This window comes from Chenopodium quinoa, unplaced genomic scaffold, assembly GCF_001683475.1.
Source record: "Chenopodium quinoa cultivar QQ74 unplaced genomic scaffold, ASM168347v1, whole genome shotgun sequence".
Taxonomy (NCBI): Eukaryota; Viridiplantae; Streptophyta; class Magnoliopsida; order Caryophyllales; family Amaranthaceae; genus Chenopodium; species Chenopodium quinoa.
In genome coordinates this window covers 927,193-952,357 of record NW_018742334.1, presented here as the reverse complement: position 1 = coordinate 952,357, position 25,165 = coordinate 927,193, and the positions used below count along the sequence as shown (strand labels likewise).

At 35.6% G+C, this 25,165-nt stretch overlaps 3 protein-coding genes across 5 annotated transcripts; all 3 read left to right on the top strand.

The window, feature by feature from the left end:
• Window positions 1-7,053: 7,053 nt before the first annotated feature.
• On the top strand, window positions 7,054-15,565 carry LOC110692836 (probable protein phosphatase 2C 34). Of its 3 annotated transcripts, none has more exons than XM_021869931.1 (7): window positions 9,049-9,165; window positions 10,596-10,836; window positions 11,282-11,599; window positions 12,395-12,512; window positions 12,602-12,825; window positions 13,858-14,069; window positions 15,207-15,565. In XM_021869931.1, the coding sequence occupies exons 2-7, from the start codon at window positions 10,600-10,602 to the stop codon at window positions 15,226-15,228; spliced, it is 1,131 nt and encodes a 376-aa protein (XP_021725623.1). In that variant the 5' UTR covers window positions 9,049-9,165; window positions 10,596-10,599; the 3' UTR covers window positions 15,229-15,565. The 3 variants fall into 3 exon arrangements, 2 of the variants coding, with proteins under 2 accessions (XP_021725623.1, XP_021725616.1); XM_021869924.1 differs by lacking the exon at window positions 9,049-9,165 and adding an exon at window positions 9,642-10,167; XR_002505533.1 differs by lacking the exons at window positions 11,282-11,599; window positions 12,395-12,512; window positions 12,602-12,825; window positions 13,858-14,069; window positions 15,207-15,565 and having other exon boundaries at window positions 7,054-9,165; window positions 10,596-10,719.
• Window positions 15,566-15,784: 219 nt separating this feature from the next.
• On the top strand, window positions 15,785-18,490 carry LOC110692827 (probable serine/threonine-protein kinase DDB_G0276461). The gene is given in 7 exon segments (XM_021869913.1): window positions 15,785-16,063; window positions 16,783-17,016; window positions 17,019-17,271; window positions 17,633-17,795; window positions 17,873-17,923; window positions 18,025-18,207; window positions 18,373-18,490. Coding segments are annotated over 6 exon segments (951 nt in total). The 5' UTR covers window positions 15,785-16,063; window positions 16,783-16,808; the 3' UTR covers window positions 18,466-18,490.
• A 686-nt stretch (window positions 18,491-19,176) lies between these two features.
• Window positions 19,177-24,423, top strand: LOC110692817 (putative disease resistance protein RGA3). The gene is made up of 2 exons (XM_021869900.1): window positions 19,177-22,635; window positions 22,891-24,423. The coding sequence occupies exon 1, from the start codon at window positions 19,193-19,195 to the stop codon at window positions 20,360-20,362; it is 1,170 nt and encodes a 389-aa protein (XP_021725592.1). The 5' UTR covers window positions 19,177-19,192; the 3' UTR covers window positions 20,363-22,635; window positions 22,891-24,423.
• Window positions 24,424-25,165: the final 742 nt, after the last annotated feature.

The window sequence follows — 25,165 nt, the reverse complement described above, 5'->3', positions numbered from 1 at the left end:
TAAGATGAAGAAAACAAACCTTACACTCAACGATACAATATAAGAAGTCTTAAGTACATAATACCAATTTGATCTTTATAGTTACTTTTAACAATCTTTGCAATATTTTAGTTATGTTAGAAAGAAGAAAACCATCTTTCTATTAAATTACTTAAAATAATACTAATATTGTTACTTTTCTAAAGTGTTAAAATAAATAATAGACATATAGAAGTTCTAGAACTTTTGGAAGATCATGCTTGTATGCACATTGATTAAGGTTAACTACTACGATTCCTTTTTGTTTTTTGGTGGACGTTTGTTTGCTTTGGATGAATGTGACTAATTATGTTCCAACCATGTGATGAACATACATACCACATACTTATTCCAAGGAAACTAATTTGCGATGCATATTCAATCTCCGGCGCTCAATTTTGACTCATCAAGGCCCACCTTCTTTTTTTAAGTAGGTTTGGGACTTGGAGTGATATGCTTTTTAGGTAACAAGATTAGGAAGGTAGTAATGAAACTTATACATAATTAATTAGTTACAAGATTGTAGGTTAAAAGTAGTACTCGCGTAATCACCATGGCTTGTGTAAATAGCACCTAACTTTTGCTTTATTAAAAACGTTTCGGTCATCATTAAGGTCGAAACTCATTTTTAAAAAATGAACACATGCTTGTTATTGAGTTTTATAATAAAAGTATTAGATATTTCAAAAGGCTGGAAATTAAAATGTAAATTTTGATACTCTATCATTTATTTGGGTAATGGCTTAATATGATAGAGCACTATCCACCTATATATTCTAGTCCTATACTAGATTACTAGCATATAAAACATGAGTTTAGGCGCATCAACCGATATATTAATTTAAGTAAACTATATACAAAAGTGAACTAATTAAAAACCTCTTTTCGAATTTTCAACAGAGCCATAGCCTATGAGTTGGTGACTATTATCACCTTCCTTGGTACCTTCATTAATCCCTTCTAAAATGTCATACCCTCCAATTATAGTAGAGATTTAACCATTAATAAGCATATTGTTTCTAATTATCTCCTCAAAGTTCTCAACCATAGTATATTATGACTATCTTATTAATATTGAATCATTTCAATATTGACATGATATTTTAGAGGCAATTAAACCCATGAATAAGTAACATATACAATATTGACATGATATTTTAGAGGCAATTGGACCCATGAATATATAAGTAACATATACAAGCATGTGATTGGTTAAGAACGAGAACAAGTTGCAAGACCCTACTATTCAATCTAAGGTTCAAGGTCACATTAGTATGATAATAAGATGGGTCGTTTCTCATAGGGTCATCTAGTCATTATCCACATAATTCCTTCTCAATAATTGAAAGATTATGTCCCCTAAATCTACTTTGGAGGCTTATATAGTGTAGAGCTTATTTGAAAAGGCTTTGGTAGTTTTGACTTTTGAGTATAGCTTAGTTGGATATTATTATTATGCAACGATTGCAACCAAAAAGAGAGATAGAGATAGTTAAGTGATTTATGGTTATATATATAAAAAGCGAACTAGAAGAGAAGTACTCTTTTTTATTTTATTTATTTATTACTATTATTATTTTTTTTAATAAGAAGAGAATTAATTCATAATAGAAAGAACACAATCAAACATAAAATAAAAAAAGGTAATTAATGTAGATTTACCCCATCTCACTCATAGGATGGATTTCAATGAGCCATCTTTAGTTTGATCCCTTTGATTTTTTACAAGGTGTATAATATTGGCTCATTTCTCCTTTTAAGACTAATTTAATTTTAGTTTTTTCAAATGTAGCTTTTTTAGTCTAAAACTATTTTCAAAGGATAAATGCAAGTTTCCTTTTTGTGTGCACTACCCAAGTTTGTATAAGTCCCATCTAGGGATGGCAATGGATCTGGACCCAATCCGGATCCGTGGACCCGATGGATCCGGGTCGGATCCGGGTCTTGCTAACAAAAACGGATCTGGATTCGGGTCTAGGCCCTCGATCCGAATCCAGATCCGAGGACCCGTTTTTTTAGTTTTCCTATTAAAAAAACTATAACTGTTTGTTTCTTTATTAAAAATGTTGATAATGTTAGTAATGATAAAGATTAACCCTTTCAAGAGATGAATTTCGGATGCTCATATTATATACATGATCGTTGTTTTTTCACTAGCTCATATGTAACATCGTATTTTTTTTTTTTGTTGTTTATAATTTTAATTCAAAATATGAGTGTATAAGTTGGTTAATTTGGGGTTGAACTTAATAACCAACAACGTAAGTTTGAAATAAATTTTTTGACCCGAACATTACATTTATTGCAAAAAATTAGGCAAAATATATTGGACCCGTTTTGGACCCGGATCCGTTGGACCCGACGGATCCAGATCTGGGTCTTCATTTTATGGATCCGGGTCGGATCTGGATCCTATATACAAAAACGAATCTGGATCCGGGTCCATTCGGACCCGGTGCAGATCCGACCCGTTGCCATCCCTAGTCCCATCACATGAGGTAACTAGAGTTGTGAATTCGGGTAAATGGGTCGGGTAAGAGTGGGTCGATCAGGTCAACTCAGATTAATTACATAACCTATGCGGGTCGGGTTTGGGTTGGGTCATGCTTGAGTCGGGTCACATCGGGTTATACTTCTTATCGGGTGTAAGTCAAGTTAATAACAGGTCGGGTTACATTCAGGTCGGGTGAACAATAAGTCGGGTTTAATTCGGGTTTTCACGGGTTAAAACAGGTTAGGGTAATTCTCAGGTTCGAGTCGGGTTTAGTTCAAGTCAATAATTTGCGGGTTAGAATCAGGTCGGGTCATTCTCGGGTTTGAGTCGGGTTCGGGTTTAGTCAATAATTTGCGGATTATAATCAGGTCGGGTCATTCTCGGGTTCAAGTTAAGTTCGGTTCAAGTCAATAATTCGCGGGTTATAATCAGGTTGGGTCATTTCCAAGTCTGGTCATTCTCGGATTCAAGTCAGGTTATGTTCAAGTCAATAATTTGCAGGTTACAATTAGGTCGGGTCATTTTCAAGTCAGGTCATATTCGGGTTCAACTAACTATAAATAGATAATTATCATTTTTATCAAGCTAATTATTTCCTTTGACTATAAATCTATAATGTATATGGCAATATACTAGGAAACTATAGTTTATAATTTAGGAAGACAATTATCTCCTTTGACCATACAACAAATATATACCATATTTAACTCTTAAATTTGATTATGATGCTCCTTGCTTTTGCTGGGCTGGACCGACTTGGTCTCCCAAGACAAAATGTTTTGATCAACAATAATAAGGTGGTCTAAATTGCATTTAAGGTGATTTGAAATCGGGTCAGGAACAATTTGGGTTGAATTTAGATCGTGTCAATAACAAGTCGTGTAAATTTCGAGTCGTGTTAGTAATAGATCGGGTTTAAATTTTGGGTTGGGTAAGTAAAAGGTATGGTAAAATCCGGGTCAGGTCAATAAAAAGTCGGGTTGAATTTGGGTCAAGTCAATAACAAGTCGGCTTGATTTCAGATCGGGTTTGTAACAGGTTGTGTTAAATTCGAGTCGGGTTAGGGAACGGGTCAAGTTGAATTCAGGTCAGGTTCGTAACAAGCCGGGTTAAATTCGGGTTATTAAAACAGGTTTGGCTCAATTTCGATTCAAGTCGGGTTCGATGCAAGTTAATTAAATTGGCCATTGTTAACCGGTAAATCGATGCAAGTTGTAAACCGGTAAATTGGCTGTTTAAAAGCAAATTGAATGGTTCCACACACCCAATTGGACTTGTAGAGGGTATTGGGGACCATGGTACACATTTTGGCAATTTTAATTTCCGGTCGAAAAAAGTCAAAAAATTCCAAAATTAAAGGCATTCGCTTTTGAGAAATTTTAGAGGTTTCGGGGCCCGGTGTCGAAAAGCCTTGAAATTCTATGGGATACATCTCGGGATCATATAATGCTGTTTGGAACCATATATGATCATTATTTGTTGTCATAAATGTTCGTGGTAAGCTTGAATTAATGAAATCGGTGCAAGTTGTAAACCGGTAATTTGGTCGTTTAAAGGCAAATTGGATGGTTCCACCACTTCCACCCACCCAATTGGACTCCTAGAGGATATTAGGGACCATGGTAAATATTTCGGTAATTTTTATTTTCGGGCGAAAAAAAAGTCAAAATATTCCAAAATTGAAGGCTAATATCCACGCTTTTTGAGAAATTTTGAAGGTTTAGGTGCCCGATGTAGAAAAGTGTTAATATATTAGGGAACACATCTAGGGGTCATATAATGCCATTTGGAACCATATATGATCATTATATGTTGTCACAAATGTTCGTAGTAGGCTTGAGTTAATGAAATCCGTGCAAGTTGTAAACCGACAATTAAATTTGTCGTTTAAAGGAAAATTGGATGGTTCCACCAACCAATTAGACTCCCGGAGGACATTAGGGACCATGAAAAACATTTTGGAAATTTTTATTTCCAGGCGAAAAAAAAGTCAAAAAATTCCAAAATTGAAGACTAATATCCACGCTTTTTGAGAAATTTTGGAGGTTTCAAGGCCAGGTGTCGAAAAGTTTTGAAATTTTAGGGGATACATCTCGGGGTAATATAATGATGTTTGGAACCATATAAGATCATTATTTGTTGTCATAAATGTTCGTGGTAGGCATGAGTTAATGAAATCGGTGTAAGTTGTAAACCGGTAAATTGGTCGTTTAAACGCAAATTGGATGGTTCCACCCACCCAATGGGACTCTCGGACGGTATTAGGGACCATGGTAAATATTTTGGCAATTTTTGTTTCCGGGCGAAAAAAAGGTCAAAATTTTAAAAATTGAAGGCTAATATCCACGCTTTTTGAGAAATTTTGGAGGTTTCAGGGCCCGGTGTTGAAAAATCTTGAAATTTTAGGGGATACATATTGGGGTCATATAATGCTGTTTGGAACCATATATGATCACTATTTGTTGTCATAAATGTTCGTGGTAGGCTTGAGTTGATGAAATCGGTGTAAGTTGTAAACCGGTAAATTGGTCGTTTAAATGCAAATTGGATGGTTCCACCCACCCAATTGGACTACCGGAGCGTATTAGGGACCATTGTAAACATTTCGGCAATTTTTATTTTGAGGCAAAAAAAAGTCAAAAATTTCCAAAATTGAAGGCTAATGTCCACGCATTTTAAGAAATTTTGGAGGTTTCGGTGGCCCGACGTCGCAAAATCTTGAGAATTTAAGGAATAAATCTGGGTGTACTGTCATATAATGCCGTTTGGAATCATATATGATCATTATATGTTGTCATAGATATTAGTGGTAGGCTAGAGTTAATGAATTCGGAACAAGTTGTAAACCGGTAAATTAGCGGTTTAAAGGCAAATTTCACCCAATTGGCCTCCCGGAGGATATTAAGGATCATGGTAAAAATTTCAGTAATTTTTATTTCCAGGAGAGAAAAAGTAAAAAAATTTCAAAATTGAAGGCTTATATCCACGTTTTTTTAGAAATTTTAGAGGTTTCGGGGCCAGGTGTCGAAAATTCTTGAAATTCTATGTGAAACATCTTGGGGTCATATGATGCCGTTTGGAACCATATATGATAATTATTTGTTGTCATAAATGTTCGTGGTAGGCTTGAATTAATGAAATTAGTGCAAGTTGTAAACTGGTAATTTAGTCGTGTAAAGGCAAATTGGATGGTTCCACCCACCCAATTGAACTCCCAGAGGGTATTAGGGACCATGGTAAAGATTTCGGCAATTTTTATTTTCGGGCGAAAAAAAACCAAAAAATTCCAAAATTGTAGGCTAATATCCATGTTTTTTGAGAAATTTTGGAGGTTTCGGGACCAGGTGTCAAAAAGACTTGAGATTTTAGGGAATATATCACAGGGTCATTTAATGTCGTTTGGAACCATTTATGATCATTATTTGTTGTCGTAAATGTTCGTGGTAGGCTAATAGGCTTGAGTAAATGAAATTGGTGCAAGTTGTAAACTAGTAAATTGGCCGTTTAGAGGCAAATTGGTGGTTCCACCCACCCAATTGGGCTATAGGAGGATATTAGGGACCATGGTAAACATTTCAGCTATTTTTATTTTCGGGCGAAAAAAAAGTTAAAAAATTCCAAAATTGAAGGCTAGTATCTACGCGCTTTTAGAAATTTTTTAGGTTCCGGGGCTCGGTGTCGAAAAGATTTGAGATTTTTGGGGATACATCTCGGGGTCGTATAATACTTTTTTAAACCATAAATGATCATTATATGTTGTCACAAATGTTCGTGGTAGGCTTGAGTTAATGAAATTGGTGCAAGTTGTAATCCTGTAAATTGGTCGTTTAAAGGCAAATTGGATGGTTCCACCCACCAAATTGGACTCTCAGAGGGTATTAGGGACCATGGTAAACATTTTGACAATTTTTATTTTTCGGCGAAAAAAGGTCAAAAAATTCCAAAATTGAAGGCTAATATCCATGTTTTTTAAGAAATTTTTGAGGTTTCGGGACCAGGTATCGATAAGGTTTGAGATTTTAGGAGACACATATCGGGGTCATATAATGCAGTTTGGAACCATATATGATCATGATCATTTTATGGTGTCATAAATAGGGGTCAGATAAGGCTTGAGAGTTTAGGTATTCAATGACTATGGGCCTGTTTACATTTATTGAATTGAACTGAACTGATTGGAGCTAAGCCGAATAGAACTATAATGAATATTTTATGAGAAAAGAAAATTAGGAGCTGAACGGAACTGAACTAATTGGAGCTGAATTGAATTGAACTGAATTGATTGGAGCTGAACTGAAATGAACTTAACTGAATAGAGCTAAAATGAACATTTTATGAGAGAAGAAAATTAGGAGATGGACTGAACTGAACTAACTGAAATTAAGCTGAAGTGAACAGACCCTATATTGCATTCCAATAGACTTAGGGCCTGTTCACATTTACTGAACTGAGCTGAACTGAACAGATTAGAGCTGAACTGAAATGAAATGAATATTTTATGAGAGGAGGAAATTAGGAGCTGAACTAAATTGAACTGGACTGATTAGAGCTAAACTGGACTAATTAGAGCTAAACTGAACTGAACCCTTATATAAACAAAGCTACTAAGGAGTATCTATTGCAAAGTCCATAATATGACATGAATTCCAATAAGCTTAAATAATGAAATTCTAAGTAAAATGATCATTACATAGATTTTGCAGTTTTCGAGTATTCAACCTTTCACGTAGCCATTATTCAATTGGGTTACACCTTGTATATTATGAGTAGGCTAAAGACTCCTGAACAATTGAACATGTTTTAATCATCATTCATGCAATCAAAATATAAATGAAATTTTTGCACAAATTTGCTCCCAAAATTCTTCAACATGGATTACTTTGACGCACTATTATCATCAAATTCCAAAGACCCACGAACAATCCACGCCCACATTATCAAAACATCAAACAGACAACATTCCCTCTCTTTCCTCAACAGGTTGATCACTTTCTACTCAAAATCCCACCATTTTTCTCAAGCTTTTGCAGTTTTCCGGCAAATCCCATCTCCCAACGTCGTCTCATGGACTTCCCTCATCTCCGGCAACCCCAATTCTCCGCTTTCTCTGCGCCATTTCATCGCCATGCTCCGCCACCCAACTCGCCCCAATCAGCGAACTTTAGCCTCCATTATCAAGACTTGTGCTACTCTTTCTCTGTTACCCTTTGGAATCCAGGTTCATTCTCTCTCCCTTAAGCTTTCTCTGTCATCTCAGCCCTTTTGCGCTTCTGCCCTTGTTCATTTTTACTCGAAATTGCGGCTTCCTGATTATGCGTATAAGGTGTTCGATGAAATGCCTGAGAGAGATGGGGTTTGTTATTCGTCTATGGTTGTTGGGTTTTCTCAGAATTCTCGTCCTGTTGAGGCTTTGGGTCTTTTTGCTGAGATGGTGTCTCGGAATGTGAGTTCTACGGTTTATAGTGTTTCTGGGGCGCTAGGTGCTGGTGCTGAGCTTGCTACTTTGGAGCAATGTAGAGTTATTCATGGTCACGGAATTGTTACAGGGCTTATTAAAGCTATTTATGTTAGTACTGGATTGGTTACTGCATATGGGAAGTGTGGTATGGTAATGGAAGCTAGGAGGGTGTTTGATGAGTTCTTGCCTGATATGAATATTGTGGGATGGAATGCCATGATGGCCTCTTATGCTCAACAGGGTGATCAATCTTCAGTTCTTGAACTTTTTGGTTTATTTGAATCGCGAGGACTTGCACCTGATGACTTCAGTTTCTTGGCTGTGTTAACATCGTTATATAATGCGGGTTTGGCTGATGAGACGGAGTATTGGATTAATCAGATGAAAGTAAAGTATGGTTTAAAGCCTTCATTGGAGCACTATACTTGTTTAGTGGGTGCATTGGGTAGAGTTGGGAGATTGGATGATGCTGAGCGGATTGCTATGACCATGCCAATTAAGCCGGATGCTGGTGTGTGGCGGGTTTTACTGGCAGCAAGTGCGGCACATGGTGATGCTGATGTTGCTTGGAGGATGAGTAAGCGGCTATTGGAACTTGACCCTAATGATGACTCTGCGTATGTGATAGCTGCAAATACATTCTCTGCATCAGGGAGGTGGAATGAGGCTGCAAATGTTAGGAAGATGATGAATAATGTGAATGTGAAGAAGGAAGGTGGGAGAAGTTGGATGGAGGTGCGAGGAAAAGTGCACATGTTTTTAGCAGGAGACAGCGAGCATGAACGGATAAAAGAGGTTTATGCAAAGCTTGCAGAACTCATGAAAGAGATTGAAAAACTCGGTTATGTGCCAAATTGGAGCGAGATGTTACATGATGTTGAGGAAGGGGAGAAAAGAGAAGGGCTTTCATATCACAGTGAGAAGCTGGCGTTGGCATATGGGGTGTTAAGTGGGGTAGCACCTCCTGGGAAACCTTTGAGGATTCTGAAGAATCTTAGAATTTGCAGGGATTGCCATGAAGCCTTCAAGTATTTCAGTAGGCTGTTGGAAAGGGAAATTATTGTGCGCGATGTCAACAGATACCATAGATTTATTGACGGAAGCTGTACTTGCCGAGATTATTGGTAACCCGTGTAAAGTGTTACCACATTACCAGCTATGGCAACTAGCAAATTGCATTGTTTTCAGTCAGCTGGTAAATGTTTTACGCTATCTTTTTTTTTTTGTCTATTAAAAAGGAATAATTGAATTCAAAAATGAACTGTCATGAGCTCATAGTTTTATTGGTAACATTTTTTAATATGTTGGAAGGATAAACTAATTTTACCAGTTTAACTACTTGAGGTAACATCTTTTGACACCCTGTATTTGCGCTAATTTTCCGTCCACTTGTTTTTCCACATAAGCAGCTTGCGTATCTATCTCGGTCCAAGTTGTCCCACTTTTCCAAATTGACATGTCTTAGACACCTGGCTTTCTTGCAGCCATGTTTTTCATATTTTGATTCAGAATATTGAATCACTTGCTGTTGGATTTGTTTTAAGAAGAGGAAGATTCGCATATGATATTTAGCATTCTTATTTTGTTATATGCTGTCTACGTCGTACTGCTCTATTATATTACATTAGCTTGCATCACAGCACACAGGCACCATAATTCTTGAAAATAGTTTAATATCAAGATAAACTTATCTTCAATACTAAATTAAGGGATTAGGACCACTGAGTAATTAATCTCAACCGAGCAATTTTTTTAATCCTATTCTGTTTGTTTGCACCACTTACCTGATTATATTAAACTTACATATAATGTCAGCAAAATTCACTTTCCATAAGCCGACTTTGTATAAAATAATGTATGAGATTAGTTGAGCTAGCTTATAAACTTCCAATTTTGCTTGCTAAAGATAGCACCCATTCTTGTTCAAGTCTTAATGCTACAGTGTCTCTGTGAAGTGTTAACGCAAGAATATAAATATCTCCTTGGCTGTCTTAAGGGTTGAAATATTGAAACTGTTTATCATTGAAAATTGCGTTTAGGGGACTAAAACGCGTATTTTTTTAGGGTGGATAATTGAAATTAGAGGATAAACTGCTCCTTGTAAGAGTTTAGATTTTGAAACCCTATTGAGTTTCTTTATTGTAATCTGCAATTTCTGAGGACTCACAAGCTCAAAACAACATATTTCTGAGCACAGGTAACACTATTGACTTTATTGTTCACAAGCAGTATAGAGTTCTGTCTTGTAAGAAGTCAAGGGATTTCTTTTTTAATTTTCTATGGCAGTTATGTGTTTATAAAGTCTGCCTTTGCAAGTCTCTGAAACAACTTTCTTATTTTGCACTTTTTCTTAGAGTTAATTACCTCCCCATATCTTGCCACCCTTTGATGCATGTTGGGTTGTTGATGTTTCTGTTCTTGACAGTCATGAGATTGCAAAGTGTGGAGCTATAGATTTGGTTTTAGAAATTTTTTGATCAGAAGTTAGACTTCTTTCATCCAAGGCCAATATGCTTTGTCAGCCCTTGGGCGTCAATCTTAAGTAGTCATGCATATCAACAATTTCAGGCATTCAAGCCAAACTATAAAAGAGTGTCAATTGATTTGCTAATAATTAACCTGCAGAACTATGGTACAATTTTCCTCCCTATTTGAGGGACTGGCAAAGAGTGTTTCATCCAAGGGCAGGAACACTAAGAATGATAAGGGAAGGAGAGCTGCCGAGTCATTGGAAGATGAAGCAAGGAGGAATCATCTAATCTTAAGATGTCCTGGTGTAACAACTTCGAGGTCTAATGGAGCAGCATCAGTTTTTTCCAAGAAAGGGGAGAAAGGAATTAATCAGGATTGCTTGACAGTGTGGAAGGTACGTTTACAAGTTAATTGTTATGAATTCGTAACTTTTTTTTTGGAGGGGGAGAAATAGTATAACGTGATCTCATGCTTTCGGCCTGTTGGATGGTAAATACCTTTTTTTTTTTTTTTTTTTTTTTTTTTTTCGTACCTCACCCAACCAGGCCAAGCTAAATTGGGTGTAGCCCAAACAAGATTAAATCACATACGGAAGTCACTTTTAGGCTACATGATAGATGGTGATTCTATGTTCTCTTCAGTAAATGCTTGTGTAGTTGGATTGTATTTCACGTACTCTATAAGACTATATTAGCTGAAGTACATGATAATTGATTTATATTTTCTTTAGTAAGTATGCTCTATATTGGTTTAAAAAAATAAATAAAAAGTATGCTCTATATTATGCAGATTTCTTCTATATTTCAAAAATTGATTAATATCTGTATAAATAAATGCAGGAGTTTGGTTGCCAACAAGATATGACGTTCTGTGGAATCTTTGATGGGCATGGTCCTCTGGGTCATTTTGTTTCTAAGTATGTCAGCAAATTATTGCCATCTTTACTGCTACGCAGTTGGCAGGAAATACTTGCCGTCCATCCACTTGAGCTTGAGCTTGATGTGGATTTGAATCAGCTGACTAAAGATGCCCAAGAGTTTCACATATGGAAACAAACATATTCAAGGACTTGCTCTGTCATTGATCAAGAACTAAAATGCCATCCAAGAGTTGACTCATTTGATAGTGGAACTACTGCTTTGGCAATTGTGAGACAGGTATTGATGATTTTTTTTTAATTTTTTTTTATTTAATTTAAAAGCTTGTTATGTATTTCGTAGCTTAATGGGCTAAATGAATAGTGTTCCTTAATACATCTTGCTTCTAAGAATTTAAAACTACTGTTGCTGCAGATCTGTTATATCACCTTGCACTTATTTCACTTTGTTTGGAGCCTGCGTTTTTACTTTGTTATTACTTGATCTTCCCTAATAATACTAACATATTGTTTTGAGTGTTATTTTATTTATTTATTTATTATTTTTTTTTATCACAAACTTGAGCTTCTTAAATATTTAGCTGAATAATACTTCGTATGAGTTTGTGATCAATGGATGAGGAATAAAAATCCCAGATTCAGTTTATAGTTGAGCCTGTTCTGAATAGGATCCGAGAATCTGAAATGAACCAATCTATATTGAGACTGATAATGAATGTCAAATATAGTAATTCTTTGGTTAATGGAAGCCCTCTCTAGGAGAGTGTTCACATCTAGGCAGTCTAAGCAACTGGGGAATGCACGATAAAATGACCAAGAAAATCATGCTCCAAAATTAAGTTCTAGCAAGAAATGACTTCTTGTGAGTTGTAGGATCAACTTGTCTTTATCAGTTTTATAGTGTTATAAATAATCCAACTAACTGCGCTACACATGAATAAATGATGTTTTCTTCTGAAATTATATATCTATAAGAAGTATTTTTTCTTTTCATGTCTTTGTGAGAGATTTCAAGTTTCTTGACTGTGACAATTCAGTTATTTTTAACACATTATGTTGTGTATGGAAAATTCAGGGTGAACTGCTTACTGTAGCTAATGTTGGAGACTCTCGTGCTGTTTTAGCTACATTGAGTGAAAATGGAAATTTGGTACCAGTTCAATTAACAATTGATTTGAAGCCCAACTTACCTCGTGAGAGCTCTCTATCTGTCTTGTAACATTATTTGTAAACATTTTTGTGGCTTAGAAATTTAACAGCATTCCATGTATTCAATTTGCAGAAGAAGAGGAGAGAATAATGCTGTCAAAAGGACGAGTATTTTGCTCTCATGATGAACCAGGGGTCTATAGGCTCTGGCAGCCAAATAATGGGGCTCCAGGATTGGCACTTTCACGAGCCTTAGGAGATCATTGCATGAAAGATTTTGGGCTTATTTCTGAACCTGAAGTTACACAGAGGCGCATTACAAGCAGAGACCAATTTGCCATACTGGCTACAGATGGGGTTAGCTTCTTTAATTCCCTTCAATTTTGTGTTGCTTGCTTTCCAATTATCATCCTGAAACCTAGGATTAGCTATGCTTTGTGTTAGGTGAGGAATGATGGTTTGTTATTTTTCCTATGCCAATGTAGAAGAACCTTTTTCAAAGCTTTTTCATGGAATTCAGTGCTGCCGTACTTTTTCTACACTGTTTTGCCCTGATCTAATTATGACTAGAAAATACAAACATTCCCAGTTCATCTGTACATATTGTCTCTTTTACTTGATCTATACTTCAATAGTTTCTCTTGGGGAAATTAATTGGAAAAGTAGCATAGATGCTAGGGTAAAATATTGAAATGCTCTACAACTTCTAGGACAAAATAAAATAAAATTGAAAGATCATAATTTGGTAATCACCCTTTGATTCATAGTATGCTGTTGGACCAATGATTTCTTATAAGTGGGACTAATTTCAATGTTGCCACTTTTAAGAATGGCTTCTGCATTCCTACCTTCATGTATTAAGAAAACACCTTTAAGGCATCAAAGGAAACTACAATGATAAAAGGAAACTACAATGTTTGGTTTATCGTCTTCCTTGGATGTTCAAGTTCCACTAGTAACCAAGTTCCTACAGAACATGGGAATTTGCTCGTCTAGAAGGGGAAGTTGGACTTTCCTAGCTTGTATGAGCATAGATGCACTAATGATTTTACAAACTTGTACTTTTGTTATTCCTGCTAAAAACCAATGAACTATGCTTTATGCAACGCACTGTATATTTGTGGGCTTTCATGAAGGTTTACTTAACGGAACAAACAATGAACCATTCCTTGAAATCACATACTTATCTTGAAGTTCAATTTGGGAGTTGGTCTTTCATCAGACAAAGAAGTCTATGCCAATGCATGAACTCTGAAGTGATTTGGGATTGGGATATATTTGACGCCTACATATCTTTTGATCAAGTACAATATCTTATTATGTATGCTACTTAAGATTGTCAATTACAAATGCCTAATGGGACTTTTCATTTTTTAAAATTTAATACAGGTGTGGGATGTTATCTCCAACGAAGAAGCTGTGCAGATAGTTTCTTCAGCACCGACAAGAGAAAAATCTGCTAAGAGGTTAGTAAAATACGCAGCTCATGCATGGAAATCTAAGAGGCCTGGCATTGCAGCGGACGACATCTCCGCCATCTGCATGTACTTCCACAACTCTTCAGCCCCCCATCAAGTGCAGATAGGACATAAAACTTTAAAGTAAGTCTCAAATTATCTCCATCCTATCCCATGAAATTTGTCACATTTTCTGAAACCCATAAGTAATATATATGGGCTGCATTTTAGAAAATTTGACAAACTTTATGAGACGGAGGAAGTATATGTTTGTAGTGTCGAGTTTATAGGCTAACACCTTAGGGGTAGATGCACGGGTTTGTGTCTTGTGATCTTGTCTTGTGATCCAAGGGTATTACCTAGATTAGTCGGACTTGGGAAATGATATAGTTATGCGCGTATAAGTTCTTTGGTTGTATACTTTCCTAGTAAAGTGCACAAGATGTACTATAATAATAATGTATATATGTGATGGGCCATCTTGTATGGATTTTCCCACGGTAGTTATAAACTTATAACTAACCATAATTGGTTAATCATACTATTTTGAAGTAAATCATATAGTCCCTTTGTTTTCTCTACTCGAACTTATTTTCCCATGACAATGTTGTTAGAATAATCGAGTATTCTATTTGTTTCTTTTTGCTCTTCCTATTCAGGATATCAGTTCAACTATGATCGTAAATTCTAATCAAAATATATACAAGTATAAGAAAAAAAAGTCATGTGTAATATTGTTCATTCCTCTAAAGGTGAATTTCTAAACTATCAACTTCTGGATATTTTTTTTTTTTTGCAATTAAAGAATTTAGTGATCCAATTTTTTAATAAAATTATCAAAGATGTGTATTGAAGATTGTGATAAGTAAATAGGAAGATAAAATAAAGGAATGGAGTGTATATTATTACTTGGTTTCTGAGTTTCTGAAAATTTATACCAAGTTTTATGGTATTCATGTCGTTCCTTAAAATCAATGGCTCACTTAGTCGCAAACAATAATACTCCTCACTCGCTTTATTATTTTTAGTTTCTTATCTGTCCATTTTAGGAAAACTTAATCGTTGAAAGAATGCTCATTTGGGAAGTAAAAACATAAGCACACATATTTTTCAAGAAAAAAAAAATGTGAAGCCCCATGATAAATGGTATTTTTACTATTATTAACCACTGAATTTTTTTTTCATTTTTATACATTTTTCATTGTCATTTTACACTTTTATAGTTTATTTTGATTAATTTTTAACACTTGAGATGATTGTAAATTTGTTACTCTTTTGTAGTTTTTACTCCACAACTATCTAACCGATTCAAATTGGAGATTAAAGTTCATTTCCAGAGCTTTTCAATAGCTGAACGTCACATCTACTCTTTCGGCAAATATATGAAGAAGTTATGACCTTATATTTGAATCAAAGTTGTAACCTTCATAAATGTAGAGCTTAACTTGCCAAAAAGTGTACATTTCAACATTTGTTAATATTGAGGATCAAGAGATGAAATTAAGTAGATGAATTAAATAAACCTAGCTAGTTTGGTAGAATACGATTTGGATATTTTTGAATGAATCATATCCTTAATTTGTCGTTGATCCTTTTAGTCATTGTACTCGTAAAATTTACCTTTACCTTTATCGAGATTCGTTAACAATCTACCACCCCATATGTGCTATAATGTAAATAATTGCATTAGTCATCGTTCTCTTCAACTTAATTAGTACCAATACAATTTTAATCATACATTTAAATAAGTTTATTTTAGCAAAACAAGTTGAAAAATACGGGGTATTGGCTAAATAAGATCAGACAAAATAATTATGTTCAGCAATACTAATCAAAGAAAATAGAATAACGGGTTAACTTTTACAAGATGTACCATATACATAATTCACGTTAGGATAATTCAAAGTATTCACTCCGTACAATTTTTTCCACCAGACAATTTTTATTTTCTGCGATAAATGAGACTTTTAGTTAGAAATAAGAGTAATTAATACAAGTTTTATACTCTCCGTCATCTTCTGAGCTTTGTTACACCGACTGATCTACCGTTGCCGGTGATCACTTCGCCGCTTCGTCGGAAGCCACCGTCATTTCTCTCCCCAATTTCCCATCTCTGTTTACTATCCTTACATTTGCAGGTAAAACACATCCTCACTCTCTTAATTCAATATCAATTAATTTTTAACAGAATTTCACCATTTTTTTATTTTTTTTTGTTGGTATATTATAGAGATTATTAAACATTCTTGAAATGCATTATTTTTTACGGATTATCGTAATTTGATCGATATTTTTTTTTTTTTTGGGGTGAAAGTGTTTGAAACTAGAGAATTACTTTCAGAATTGTTCTTTCTTAATTTTGAAGTCTATTATATGTGATTACCTTCAATTAGGATTTTAGGGTAGCTAAATATTTGTATATGAAATGCAAATTTTGTTGTTTTGTCATAGGAGAGGAAGAAAGGGCTTGGATTTGGTGGGTATTGGGAATTTGGAAGTGGGTAATGTGAGTATTGGGTTGGGGTGTGCATTATTAGATATTGGTTACATTAAGATGGAAAAAAAAATATTTGATATGAATTTGACTTGCTTAAGAGCAAAAATTATGGAGAATGATAGAAATTCATGTAGAAGATCAAGATGAGGTAAAATTGCATATGTACTTTGTTATTTTGAGTGTAATGATTTAGGTAAAATTTTTAAGGAAATTTTGTTGGTACTTATGTAGTTTTTAGTGTAGTGTATGAAGGCTATACTTTATGGTGTGAATTTAACTCCTTAGTTCAACATTGGAAAGAATCATCAAGTTGTATAATGTATGGCTAATCTCACATTTAACTCTTTTGAATGCCTGCAGTGTGCTTTATTCATCAAGCATCGATCATGTGGAAGTTTAAGCCCTTTGTGCAGAAGGAAACTTCGGGGCTTGAGGGCCGTTATATTGATATTGGTGACACTAAGGTTAATGTCAAGAATGTCATTGCTGAGGGAGGATTCTCTTCTGTTTACTTGGCTAAATATGCATTGAATGCATCGAAGCAATATGCTTTAAAGCATATCATATGCAATGATCAGGAATCATTGGATTCAGTGTGAAAGAGATCCAAGTACTAAAATCTCTGAAAGGACATCCTAATGTGGTTTTGCTTGATTCTCATACCATTTTGGATATGGGAAGGGCAAAAGAAGCACTTCTTCTGATGGAATATTGTGAGAAATCTCTGGTAAATGTTTTAGAGAGTAGAGGAGCTTGTTACTTTGATGAAAAACAAGTCCTAACAATTTATAGAGATGTTTGTAATGCAGTCTTTGCTATGCATTGCCATTCTCCACCAATTGCCCATCGGTAAGGAACAAGCTCTTAACACAAATTTTTTAATGGAAGGTTTAGGGTTCTATTTCCCCTTTTATCTGTGTCTTAATTTTCAGTGTTGAATTCATTTTTCGCAGATGGTTCTGTATGACGATTCATGTTAAATAACCCCAAAGTCTCTGCCATGTGACTTTTGCTATTTACTTCTATTTTTTATTTTGTATAATTTACTGCTTTTTAGTCCTCTCCTCCTCCAGGGTAGCTTGTGGGGAATAATTTCTTTTTTAGAGACTTCAAATTAGAAAAGTAGAACTGCAGTAAGCTGATGAAAATGTTGCCTTTTTTCACTTTGAATTTCATCTGATATTGCTTGCTCATCCTATCTTTTGTGTAGTGACTTGAAAGCAGAAAATCTTTTGCTGGGTTCAGATGGGTCATGGAAATTGTGTGACTTTGGAAGCACTTCTACCAATCACAACCGCTTTGAGAAACCTGAAGAAATGGGAATTGAAGAAGACGACATTAGGAAACACACGACACCCTATAGAGCACCTGAGGTTGAAAGAACTTGCATTACTTTATCCAATGAATTGTAACTGAAATATATATGATTTTTTTTTTCCCCCTGGGACAGATGTGGGCTCTGTTCCGAAGAGATTTCATTAGTGAGAAGGTGGACATATGGGTAAGTTGATCTTTGACATGTTTGCTTTTACACGAAACTATATTCGTTTAGAGTTATGAATGCTACAAGCACCAGAATTTAAATTCCTTTCTTTTGTTTAGGCACTTGGCTGTTTGCTCTACTGTATTTGCTATCTCAAATCTGCATTTGATGGCGAGTCAAAGCTACAGATTTTGAATGGAAATTATCGCATCCCAGATTTGCCAAAATACAGTGTTTCCATTACTGATTTAATCCGAGACATGCTTAACTCTTCCCCAGACTCCAGACCAGACATCACACAGGCAAGCACTTTGCTTGATTGGTCATTATGAACTTAGGTTTGTTTAATTGTTTTAGGTCATCCATATCAATGCAGATATAAGTATTTTCTAATTGTTAGCATTATTATCATTTGTGTTCTCAAATTTTTTTTTTTTCTTTCCTGACTATTGTATTCTTGTTTATAGGTCTGGTTTCGTGTCAATGAGCAATTACCTGTTGGATCACAGAAGTCATTACCTGATCGACCGCCTAATATGCATGAATTAGCTCCAGGCTAACCGAAGGTACTTTGCAACATATCTGAATGCTCTTCTCCAATGAGAGAGATTGGATTTCATCCTGACTTCATATAATAAAGATTCCTTAACAATAAATGAAGTAATTTATAAAATTATTACAATCCTTTCTGCTGTACTAGGAATCCCCAAAGTCCAAGACTATGTCTAGGGCTTCAACTCCTGTGCTTTGGAGATTGTGTGTTCATTTAGTATTTATTTTTTCCCAATACTCCGCTCCATATTGTTTTGTCATCACCTGTTCAATTTTAATGGGGGGCATAATCATCAATTCTTGGGTAAAAAACAAATGTAACTCCCTATGCTCCTACATGTGTGTTGTATGATTCAATTTTTGTAAATACAAATTAAAAAAACTGATGTGATTTCATCTTTACGGAAGTATGGGGCAAACACATATTGAAAAACAGACTGAATTTTTTTTTTTTGTTTAAAATTATGAATAACAACTCTATAATGTAACTCACTATGCTCCTTTCTATTAAAAAATATCCAAACTGTTCAATTTAGGTTCAGATCTGGACGTCCGGTCCAAGCAAAACCGGTCCGATCTCCGAGTCTTAATATTTCAATTTTTGGTATTGAACCATTGAACAACCCTAAGTAAAATAGAGGGAGTAACTAAGCCTTAGTCACCATTACTCTTACTATCTTTCTCCACTATCATCTGTTCTTTACTCTGAATTTCTGAAATCTGTACCAAAACCCAATGGCTGAACTCGGAATCTCGATTGCTGCGAAACTCATAGAAGTGATTAGCAGTGAGATCATTCAAGAGATATGCGATATGTGGGGCTACAAATCTGATCTTGAAGACCTTAACAAAACTGTAACCAGCATCAAGAATGTGCTCCTTGATGCCGAATTCAAGCGAGAGCTCACCAAGGCAGAACGAGGCTACATCGAGGACCTCAAGGATGTTGTTTATGATGCCGACGACTTGTTCGATGAGTTCCTCACTCTTGCTGAGCTGAAACAGATCGATGGCAATGTCAACAAGGGTGGTAAGTTCTCTGAAAAGCTGCGTTGTTTCTTTTCTTCTAAGAAAAAGAAGATGAGTCAAGCTTACAAGATGTCTTGTAAGGTTAAGGAGATTAAGAAGCACTTAGATGATATAGTTGATAGGCACACTAAGTTTGGGTTTAAAGTTGACTATAAGCCTATTTGTAGGAGAAGGGAGGAAACTTGTTCGTATTTACACGCGAATGATATTATTGGGAGGGATAAGGATAAGGAGACGATCATAGATATGTTGCTGAATCCTAGTATGAAACAAGATTTTTGTTTCCTGACTATTGTGGGAATGGGAGGGTTGGGAAAAACCGCTCTTGCTCAACTTGTGTTTAATGATGATAAGATAAAGAATGAGTTTCCGGATTTGAGGTTATGGGTTTGTGTCTCTGATCAAGATGGGGAGATATTTGATGTGAAAGCAATCCTTTGTAAGATTGTTGAATTGGTTACTCATTGTAAGATTGATGGTAGCTCTACAATGGAATTGGTGCAAAACCGATTTCAAGATCAATTACGAGGAAAAAAGTTCTTCCTTGTTCTTGATGATGTATGGAATGAGGACCGTGAGAATTGGCTTGCTTTGAAGAAGTTCTTGATGTTGGGTCGAGGGGGGAGTAGGATTGTGATAACTACACGTTCAGAGACTACATCAGCTATAATAGGGGATGAAAATGCCTATAAGTTACAAGGGTTATCTCAAGAGGATTCGTGGAAGTTGTTTAAGATGTCGGCATTTAGCAATGGATGTAACCAAGAAAATCATGGCGAGTTGGTTGAGATTGGGAAGAAGATTGTTGCAAAGTGTCATAGCGTTCCTTTAGCTATAAAGGTGGTAGGAAGTCTTTTGTTTGGGCAAGACATATGAAAGTGGGAGTCGTTTGAACAGAGCGGACTAGCCAAAAATGGTGAAGGCAATAATAGGATTATGTCTATATTAATGCTCAGTTACCACAATCTGGCATCCTCGTTGAAGAGTTGTTTTAGTTATTGTGCAGTGTTTCCAAAGGACCATGTAATAGAGAAGGGTATATTAATTCAACTTTGGATGGCACAAGGATACATTGTGCCATTAGAAGGAGGTCAAAGTATAGATGATGCTGCGGAGGAACATTTTGTAATTTTGTTACGGAGATGTTTCTTTCAAGATGTCAAAACAAATGAACGTGGTGATATAGATTCAATTAAGATCCATGACTTGATGCATGATGTTGCTCAAGAAGTGGGGAAGGAGGAGGCCCGTGTAGTGACTTCTATGACAGATAAAATGGGTGATAAAATACGTCATGTGCAATGTGTTGGTGATATATGTCCAGAAACGATATCTTCATGTAGCAATAAGATTCGTTCATATATTTGCAATGTGAGTAAAAAACCTTCAGTGGATACTCTAATTGACAAGTGGTTGTGCCTAAGGGCGCTTGATTTGTCAGGATCGCACATTAAAATCTTGCCCGATTCAATAGGTAAGCTGTTGCATTTAAGGTTTCTTGACCTGTCTCATAATAGAAGTTTGGAGATACTTCCTGATGCAATTACAAGGCTGCATAATCTGCAGACATTAAATTTAAAATATTGCAGTAATTTAAGGGAGTTGCCAAAAGATTTTAGCAAACTGGTTAACCTCTGGCATTTGGATTTACTTTCTGATGTTAAATTAAGTGGTATGCCTTCAGGCTTGGATAAGCTAAGTAGTCTTAGAGTTCTTACTACTTTGTGGTGGGTAACAGAAATTCAAGTGATGTTGACGAGCTGAAAGCCCTAAAAGCCCTAAAACCTCTCATCAACTTAAAGGGATCCATCAGGATTGCAATCGGTGAATATTATACTAATAGAAAAGTGGAAGGCATGAATAACGGGGTAGAGGGAGGGTATCTGAAGAGCATGAAATATCTCACCAGCGTCGATATCGATTTTAGTGATAAACAGGGTGGATGTGTGAGACATGAAGCTGTGTTGGAAGTCCTGGAGCCACCTTCAAAGCTCAAGGGGTTTTGCTTGAGCGATTACCAGGGTACAATAATTCCAAAGTGGGGGACAGCGGAGAGTAACTGGGCAGTCTCCCTATCGCGTCTTGTCAATATCAGGTTTCATGGATGTACAAACTTGACGGAGATGCCAGTGCTAAGTAAAATGCCTCATCTGAAATCACTGGTACTTGAATATTTGGATAGCTTGGAGTACATGGAGAATACAAGCGGAAGCATGAGCAATTACGGTGAAGAAACTGCAGAATTGGCAACGTTCTTCCCTTCCCTTACAAAACTTATTTTTCGAAGTATGTATAAATTGAAAGGTTGGCGGAAGGAGGAGCCATCAGCTGATGATAATCACGGCTTGAATTCCAGGTGGAGATTTCCCTCTGTATCCATATTAGATATCTACAATTGCCCAAACCTGACGTTAATTCCTCATTGTCCAAACCTAGAAAAGCTGACCTTCTTGACAAGTAGTAAAAATTTCCAAATATTAAAAACAGCAGATGATACTTCTGTCAGTGCCAAATTTTGGTACCTGCATACCGACAATGCGAGTATTTTGAAATCAGTGCCCACAAATAGTCTTACCTCTCTTTGGATAACAGAAGGTAGAGATCAGGAGAGGGAGAATGAATCAGAAGTTGGAGAGGCATTCCAGAGATGCGCATCTTCTTTGCAAAGTCTAACAATAGACGAAATAAATAGACTGAAAAGACTGGCTGGAGGAACAGGTTTGCAACATTTCAGTGCTTTGGAGGAAATCAAATTAGGCAGAAGTAACTTTCTCTACGGCTCCGAAGTGTATGAAGAAGATGACAACATGATGCTTTGGAAATCTTTTCCTCAAAGCCTCCGCTCCTTGTATTTACATAGATTTGAATGGACTAGTTTGCCAAAGGGGATGCAGTACTTGACCTCCCTCAAAGCCCTCACCATTTACAAATGTACCAAATTGACAGCCCTCCCAGAATGGATAAGCAGTTTGTCTTCTCTTCAAAGCCTGGTCATATTGGACTGTTGTGCCCTCAAATCAATACCAGAAGCAATGCGGACACTCACCTCCCTCCAGAGACTTTCCATAGAACGTTGCCGGAACCTATTGAAAAGATGCAAAGAACCTGATGGAGAGGACCGTCCCAAAATTCAACACATCCCTCAAATTGTAAGTCATTGCACCATCTATTTACTTATTTATATTCATTTTTATCAATTTGATACATAAAGTGAGCGTTCTTTGCATTGGTTTCCTGTCCTGTGTTTAAGTTTTTGTTACAGCTGAAAAAACCAAGTGTTGATCTTCCAGTCCTGTGTTTAAGTTTTTGTTTTGTATGTATCTTTTGGAAAATAACAAGCTGTTTATTTAACTAGATGCAGCCAGTAATTTTCATTAACTTAACATAAGATTTCTGTATCTCAGGAACTACTATACGGATATTATTAGGCTTCTGAGTCTTGCTGATAACAGCCTGAGATGACCAGATGTACATTATCTGCAAGAGGAAAAAAAAAAAGACGTCTTGAAGTAAGCTTGTTTATTTGTTCATTAAGGGAATCCGGACAACGCTTTGCTTATGTATACAAACCTGATCAATTGATGGCAAGTCTGCTGTAAATTTTCTGCCTCAGTCGTCACGCTTAAGACTAAAGGGGGGAAGCAAAGAAATCCTCATACTCTCAAACAAATGTAGTTGGACTGTTGGAAGTTTATTCAGATTTTGAGAATAAAAGTCATTCAGACTGCCTGTATTCCTCTGATCCTTGAAAGAGGATGACTTGCCATGAAGAACTCTTCATCAGAACTTTTATTACTAAGAAAGTAATAAAAAGTATGGCTGGTGAGTTTTTCTGAGGGGTTGCTGTTCTTAATCACATTACATTCATTGCCAATTTCTGGGGTGACTTGATTATTGTGAGTTTCTTTAGAAAATTGAGAAACTTTCACATTTTTCTCTGTATTTTGGCTCTAAAGAATTGTAACAGTTGAATCTTTTGTAAGATGGTTGATTCAGTTTTCTTTTTTATGAACATAAAATGAACCTGCTTTGGTTTGTTTCATGTATGATATAAACAAAAAAAAAAAAAAAAAAAAAAAAAAAAAAAAAAAAAAAAAAGACTTGAATTTCCTGAGGGGTTGCTGTTCTGAATCACATTCCATTTGTAGCCAATTTCTGCAGTGACTTGATATAACAGTACACAAATGCAACTGTACTACTGAAGATAGCAATCACCAATTCTTTTCATTCAAACAGAACTTGCAGTGTCATTCTTCAAATGTATATATACAGACAAGCTGAAAATTATCATTTCAGGCCTGAGCTAATACACTTAACTGCTTAAGGCACTATAGCATTGTTTCTGTTAGTTACTGCATCGATGATCTCTTATCTGCAACTTTTTTGGGGAAAAAGTATCATTGGTTTTCCCTTGTATGTCTATTTCTTTAGGAAATTGGGAGGTTTTCACATTTTTCTCTGTATTTTGGCTCTTGTAGGAATTGTAACAATTAAATCTTTTGTACGATTCTTAATTCAATTTTCTCTTTTATGAATAAAAATAAAACTGCTATGGTTCGTTTCGTTTAGATCCTTATATATATATATGTTCAGATCATCTTTTGCATTATTATAGGCAACTGATGACTGACTGTAATGTAAGATCAGGCGCGCCTACTTCTACGCTGTGAACCTGCTGCTCTGATCCAATTATTGTGATGACTTGTTTATGCCAACAAATGCATTGATTCAGTTGGTTCCCAATAGTTATGCCACAATGAAAATCCATATTGTTTCTGATTGAATCAATTAAATAAATCCATATGAAAGTTGATCATCAGGGCTTCCAAGGTTTCCAACAGTCTATTTATGTAACACTTGCCAATGCATCTACTGGCCGTGTGTTGGACAGTGCATTTCATACCCACCTTCGCATCCTCACTGCCATGAGTGTCTAATCTAAGAAGAAACTAACCACAAAAGTTCATCAATAATGTATGAATAACTTTTGGCTACAGATTATAAGGTCTAAATAAATAATTGATTGATTGATTAATTAATTTTTTTTTTTTTGAAGTATTTTTCTAAAATGTGTTCTTTCCACTTTGACTTTTATTCTTAAAAAAGTGATTACCAACTAGAAGGTGAATGGTATACAATAATGGAGTTCTAATTTACTACCACAAGGGGCGAAGATAGTGATATATGCTCGCAGAAGAATAGGTGAATTTGGAAAACAAAACTATACCATCAAATGAAGTTAATTAAATTATAGAGGATCATGATAAGTTACTATATAGTATTGCAATCACAGTAATTTCCTCTTATTGTGGAGTAATAAATTGTAATGATGATGTTGCATTGATAATTTCATATACTCCGTAGAATTATATTGTCCTCTTTTTCTTTAATCTTAACATTGTTAGCTCTATTATTGTTCTAATTTCATTTGATTTTTCATTTCTATCTATACTTATATACTAAAGTAATCCCCGTAATTAGCCCTAAAATACACGTGTGGCATCAATTCATAAAAAAAATTTCCGCGGCCAATAAAATTGTTACTCTTTTTTTTCTTTTTCCTTTTTTTTTTTTTTTTGAATGAAGTTTGTTTCTATATCTCATAGAGAAGCTTTGGCTTTATACTTAGGGATTGATACCTAAAAAAATATAATGGTAAAGAATGAGAAATATTATGTA